Here is a 7094-nt window from a genome sequence, read left to right on the forward strand (position 1 = left end):
TAAAATAATTGAAACTCTGCAAGCCGCATATCAACTTCTATTAAGAATTTAAAGGAGGGGGAAATGTGGAGACCAAGATCAACAGTAATTGATATAAATGTGAGGAGTCTGGCAGAAGGCTGACCAGTACTCCTTTTGATATTCACAGAGTGAATATCTACATTTTATTACCTGCTGCTGACTCAATGGCCTAAAGCAAACTCCCCAAAGACCTGGCAATCTTACTGTTTAGTAAACATTACCATTGATATGTCTGTTTGCATTCCTAAAGGCAATTGTGTATTCTAGTAAATAAAATCAGCTGGGAATGGAGACTCAGGGAGAACTTGACTACTATGGTTGAGTTTTCCTCTGGTTTCCCCCAGTATCAAAATTAATATTTCGTCTTGTGTGTCATTTATGTGTCAGCTCTTCCTCCAAGCTTTTGAAGCGGGAAAGCCACACTGGCTGTGGACTTTCACACCCATTGTGTGAGTGTGGGAACCATGCCAGAGTATGCCGTATGCTCAAGGCCAATTAGAGTGAGAAGGCCTTGTTCAAAGTATGCTGGATGTTCAAGGCCACTCTGAACATGGGAATCTTAATCAGGGTGTCCAAAGACTATAAGCAGGTGCAAAGATGCAGACACTGTGCAGAAATGCCCTTCTACAACCCAAAACACTTATGTCACTATTTGGCTAGAAACCTCTTTTATCTAAGTAGTATTAAAGTATGTTACTAAAGCTAGAGAGATCAAGGGGAGCTCAGATATAGCTACTATGCTGTAGTGAGCTCAGATGCAGCTACTATAAGAGGCTGTGGGTCTAGAGGCAGCACACGGCTGCTCAGATAATGACTATGGGGACAGGGACTGCTGCTGCTGTGGGGGAAAGATGTATTGTTACCTAGCAGGTATGTGGCTGCTTGTTTTATGGACTACTTAAAGAACTGTTTTTTGTCTAGTGGCTTCTTGTTAGCAATGGCTACATCGTGACTTGCTCCTCAATAAAGACTCTTTTATATACCCACAACTTCTCATGGCTTCTCCGTCTACCACCCAGCATTCAGCAGGTCCAGCCCCTAGCAGAGGGACTCAGACCTGACAGTTGGTGTAGTGGAGCAGGATGAAGGACCTGTGCTTCTACACTAGGACCAGATGGCAGGACAGAGCAATGCATATTCCCAACACTTAGTACAGCGAGCAGGGTTCAAGGAGGAACTTACACTAACAATTAGCACTGTGTGCAGGATTTGGGAGTAAGTGCTCTAAGAACTTGCGGGGCTCCCACAAAGGGTCACATGCTTTGACAAGTCTGTGCTGTTTGGTGAGTTTTATAACGCTTTGACTGCACTTACCACCCTCACCCCAGGTTACTTGAACACACTATCAGCATTATTAAGACAATTGGCAAAGATTTAAAAAAAAAAAAAACTTAATTGGCAACATTTGTAGAGACCTTCCAAGTTCTTTGGTCCAAAGCACTGTCATTGGTCGTTCTAAATCTCAGATCCACCCACTTTGGAATTCACAAACTCTCACCCTTTGAGATAGTCACAGGGCACCCAATGCACTTGGTCCCTGCCCCTTGATCCACAGCTGATAAAGGAGACATATTTCAATACTCTGAAGGCCTGATTGCCTCTATCAAAATAACCACATTCTGTTGCAACAGTCCTTTCATAGGGCGCTCCAGGCACATGAAGACCTTCAGCCCCACACTCCACAACCTGGAGGTTTTATCTGCTGGAAAAAACATCTTTGGAAAGACTTGCTTCAACCTCACTGAAAAGACCTCTATCAGGCATTGCTAACCACCCTGCACAAACAAACTCCAGGGAATAGAGACCTGGATTCAGGTGACATATCTAAAGAAAGTACCTCTCCTGCCTGGATCTGCACACCACCTAGTGACCCAAAAGTGAAGATTTCCTGAAATTGATGACACCTGATGAAATAGCTATTCAGGAGCTATTCAGACCAGAAGAAATTCATCTTGAAGCATAGTAACCTACATCTTGGGTAAAAACTGCTGTTAAAATTTTAACCCTGCTATTCTGGCTTCTGTAAACGTTTGCTTGCTTAAATAATAGGGAAAATAAGACTACTCCCCATTCCAGAGAGGCCATAAACTATGCCCCAGACAGAGTTGTCAGTGCTGGCGCCAGGCTAGGCCTTGAGATATGGTCTCACGGCCTGTCCCAGCAAACAGGATTTTTTCTCAGAAGGTCCGGAAGTCTCATTTCAAATTTGGAAAACAAAGAACTGAAAAACATATAAATAGGAAAGACTTCCACTATATGGGGCCCCAGAATTTGAGAAGCAAGAGTTCCTCTGGGCCCACTAGCGCTAGCAAAAATGAACAGGACTCCAAATAAATTTGGCTTATTGACTAAGGCATCTTCTGATTTACAATATAACAATCTAAGCTATGAATTGATTCTGGATTCTTACCAAATTTCTCAGTTTCTGAATTCACCCTATAGGTTATACTGTTGATAAGGCAATTTATTCCAAATAATTTCCTGTGAATAATACTGTTTAATTTGTTTTATTTTTTTCCCCTACATTTTGTCTTCACAAAGCATTTGTTTCACTTTCAGTTCTGAGGGTACCTTTGCTGTATTTATTATTCTAAAATATAGATTTTAGATGGGAAATGCTTGAGAAATGTTCATCTGACCCCTCCTTGATATTCAAATGTGACTACAGTAGGTGTCTAACTGTGCACTTTCCCTCTGATGTGGAACACGGCGAAGAGTTGTGAGCGAGAAAGCAGTTCACCTGCAGACTTGCTCTGCTCCATCGCTTTTCCCAAGAGGCCCAGGAAATGTCAGGTCATGGCTGCACACAGGTTACAATATACTGACTACAGCCAGGTCAGAAAGGGCTCGCTTTTGTTCAGAGCAGACTCTATATCATTGAAGAGGGGGATCAGATCTTCAGATTCCAGAGTTCCGAGGTCCACATTGGTTCCTGGGAGACAGTCCAGAAAATCAGGGAAACGGGTCTGCTGAGGATTGATGTTCATGGGTGCCTGCCCTGCGTTTTCTCCTGCAACAGAATGAAAAGAAACCATGTTCACTCCTTTCTCAGGTTCTTGAAAGAGGGGCAGTTCAAATGTTAACATAACTCTCGTCTTGACCTGTGCTATGCCTACATGGAAACAGACTATGTTGCTACGGGTATAAAATATTTTATCTCTGAGCAAAATTTCAGCTACCAAACTGACACTGAGCTGGTGATGCTCGCTCCTAGGAGATGAAGAGGTGCCAGGGGAATCTGCAACTGTCCTGGGTAGACATGTCCAGAGGGACAAGTCCTGGGAGACAGGGGAGGCACAGGTGAAGGCCCTGGGGGTCTGACCTGTGCCTTCCCGAGACAGTGGCATGAAGAGCTGTTTTGTGAAAGAGTCGAGAGGCCCTGCCTGTTAAGAAATGCCTTATCACAGGGCTATAATCTCAGGATTTAATTGCAAGCTTATATGTACCCATATCCTCCCTCTATGTTCAAAGATAATAGTGAGGAGTTTCTATTAACAGTTATTGAAAGGCTGTCTTCATTGGTGGCACTAGGGATCAATGTCAAAGCATTTTATAAAGTGGGTTCTGCAGACCATGCCCCTCCCTCCACTCCACCCCCCATACCATCTGCCTTTTTCACAATGCAGGCGAGTCACAATGCCTGTGAGCTCAGAAAGGTTCTGAGATGTCTTGCAGTAAAGAAATCTGCTTTATTTTGTTTAAGCCACCCTTACCTAAGCGCATGTAATCACCTAATCCAACTTTGGCTGAACTTGTATCCTGATAGAACCACAGTCCGTGTAACACTTAGTCTCCATGGTAAAATAGTTACTCTGAATCGAGCATAAAACACCCAGGACTCCGGGTCAGGGAGAAGGTATAAATAGCCATCAGCATCGAGGTTCTGCTCCATTTGAGAAGCGGAAGCAACACCAGGGCACAGTTCCCAGGCTGGCTGGCTTCTCAGCTCCAACATACAAATTGAACTGGGACGTTGACTAGGACGCTCTGGCTCATAACTTTGAAGAGACCCTGTGAAGGAGGCAGTGAGGGACGTTTTTCTCGGTCCTGTGCCATCCTTCCCCAGCATGTGCACCGGAGGGTGTGCCAAGTGCCTGGGGGGCACCCTCATTCTTCTTTCCATGATTGCCTTCCTGGCTAATATCCTGTTGTTTTTCCCTGGAGGAAAAGAGATAGACAACATCAATCACCTTTCTCAAGAGGTCTGGTTTTTTGGAGGAATATTAGGAAGCGGGTTCTTGGTGAGTATTAAAATCCCCCTGAAGGAGATTTTCAGCCCATTCTTCCAAAATTGGACACTTTGTAACCAGGAAGATACTTAGTTGCTAACAAAAGCCTAAGCATTGCTCTATGAAAAGTCAGTGCCTTAATTGTTCCTTCTCCATTAGGGCCTGACAAGGACCTGTCTGCTGCATTACTAGGTCATTTCAACTTGGTCCGGTGGTTCTCATGGGCCAATTAAGCTCCAGGAACCAAACTGAAGTTCACAGAATTTCTTAATTCAAACAAGAGAGGGTGCTATGGGGAGAGGGAGAAGGGGGTGGAAATACACTTTATAGCAGATTGATTGACTGAACCACCAAGAGAAATAGGTGTCAGAGGATTCTTCTTCTACTCATGCATGAAGGCTTTCTTATTCCTGTTTCCAGTAGAGACTGGGAGCTTCTGCTTTAGAGAGAGATCTTTATCATAACAATCCAGGACACCTGTTTTGTTTGTTTGCTTGTTTGTTTTTTCCTAACCCACCATCGTAATGGAGACTGGGGGTGTCGGATCTTGAAATCTTGGTCCATTGAAACTACAGTTAAGCCAAATGGCATCAAAATACTCAATAACACTGGTCCACCCCACTAGCCACGCTCTGTCATTCCTGCCATAACCTTCAGCCACCAAATCCCACATCATGGCTCCTCACACAGCCAGGCAGGTTTGGGCCTTGCTTTCACATCCCAGACCCATTCTGAGGTGCTTCTCTTGCTGACAGATGCTCCTTCCTGCTAACTTGTTCTTGGACCTGAAGTACAATGACTGCTGTGGGTGCTGTGGCAACGAGAGGTGTGGGAAGAGATTTGCGGTGAGTTACCTGGGGGGGGGGGGGGGGGGGCAGACACCATAATTATTCCCAGGTACACTGTCCCCTCCTGCTGGACATCTCAAGGGTGGAGAGGAGTAACCAGCCCCAAGCATGTCTCTGGGGATAGCTGGTGCAGGGATAAAGATGTAATTCTTCCTGTGGATGGAAAGTAACTATAATGATAAATTTAAAATGCCACTTCCGATTTCACAAACAAGCAGAGATATCAGGGCTGGAGGGCTGCAGTGGAGCCCTATAAAGAACGAGGCTGAGAAGGCAGAGGTGGGAGTGGCCCTCTCCCCCAGTCATGAGAGGCCTTGAGACCCTAGACAAGTCATTTCCTTCTCTGGTCCACCTGTAAAAAAGGGATTAGACAAGATAACAAATGGTAACCTCCTCTCCCCTTTAGCCCCCTAAATTCCCCATGCACACCATTGCCAGTTCACTACCTCAGTGCCCAGCTCTTCCTACTTCTCCCTGCATTTTGACGCAGGACTTCTTCCTTCATGTAGCCATCCATATTTTCACAGACAGGTAGAGAGATTAGGCATCCCTGTTCCTCTCAGGGTGGGAAGAATTCTGGGATGTAAGGTCAGTCTCATTTCTACAGCTGGCCAAGTCACTGTCCTGCTCTCTGCCTCCCTTTGCTTACCTGTAATATGAGGAAGTTGGACTAGATCAAAATTTCCCAATTTAAGACAGGCTTTGCTTTGAGTCTATCATGAAAAAGAAAATCTTATTTTGATGGAAAGAAGTTCTTACTATTCCTAACCTCTCATGATCTCCCTTTCTAACAAAAGAACAAACCCCCAGCTCCAGGGTTGCCAGCAACATTAACAAAGAATGATACTGTGTTCTGTTTGCTAAAGATCCTAGTTTTTATTCAGATGATTATATGAATGAATGAAAGAGAGTTGACTTAAAGAAAAGTATTAAGAGATCAATACATTGATGTGGCAAAGATGAAAGTAGAACTGGAATGAAGGCGGAATGAAGAATAAGGCCATCTCCTGCTCCCATCTCCTGAGGTTCAGTTGTCCACCTAAGAGAATTGAAAGCCCAGTGATAAACTATACAAACTTACCTTAACTTCTTCAAAGGAAAGCTATCTGTTCTGAAATAAAATCATGTGATCAGCCCTAACCAGTTTGGCTCAGTGAATAGAGCGTTGCCCTGCGAACTGAAGGATCCCAGGTTTGATTCTGGTCAAGGGCATGTACCTTGGTTGCAGGCACATCCCCAGTAGGGTGTGTGCAAGATGCAGCTGATCGATGTTTCTCTCTCATCAGTGTTTCTCTGTATCCCTCTCCCTTCCTCTCTGTAAAAAAAATCAATAAAATATATATTTTAAAAAATCATATCATCATTCTTTCTTGCCACATTTGCTCATTTATTGAATCAAACAATACTTATTGAGCACATATGAAGGACTGAGGCTGGTGCACAGCGCATAGCACCCAGATTTTCATTGGAGATGAAAGATCATTCAAAGAAAATGATCTCACCTTAACACCATCACCAATCCCAAGTAAGCATCAATTATTATAATAACCTTTAAATCTCCCTTACACAGAGATGTAAAATAACCACAATTTATGTGATCTATATATATATAAAAGCTTAATATGGTAATTGTCCCTCTGACCATTTGACCATTCGACCAGTCGCTATGACATGCACTGACCACCAGGGAGCAGATGCTCCCACTGGTAGGTTAGCTTGCTGTTGGGGTCCAGCTAATTGGGACTGGGCAAGATGGGACGGACATGCCCTGGAGCCCTCCTGCGGTCCCTCTGATGGTCCCTCCCTGACCCTGATCATGCACCAGTGGGGTCCCTTTGTCTGACCTGCATCCTCTCCCAATCCACAGGCCAGGCCGAGGGACGCCACTGGTGCACAAATCCATCCACTGGGCCTTTAGTATAATTATATTACACTAGAGGCCCGGTGCACAAAAATTTGAGCACTCGGGGGGGGGGGGGGGGGGAGTCCCTCATCC

The 7094-nt window shown here is 44.6% G+C and overlaps 1 protein-coding gene across 1 annotated transcript in view; it reads left to right on the forward strand.

Moving 5' to 3' along the window:
- Positions 1-3855: 3855 nt before the first annotated feature.
- The window catches only part of LOC102757001 (transmembrane 4 L6 family member 4), a gene marked incomplete at its 3' end in the record, with an annotated part of 19552 nt that continues 16313 nt past the window's right edge, over positions 3856-7094 (forward strand). The window contains exons 1-2 of the mRNA XM_006772585.1: positions 3856-4262; positions 5006-5095. Of these exons, the coding sequence (XP_006772648.1) occupies positions 4089-4262; positions 5006-5095 (264 nt within the window). The remainder of the gene's footprint in view (positions 4263-5005; positions 5096-7094) is intronic.

The sequence above is a fragment of the Myotis davidii genome, unplaced genomic scaffold, assembly GCF_000327345.1.
Source record: "Myotis davidii unplaced genomic scaffold, ASM32734v1 scaffold766, whole genome shotgun sequence".
NCBI lineage: Eukaryota > Metazoa > Chordata > Mammalia > Chiroptera > Vespertilionidae > Myotis > Myotis davidii.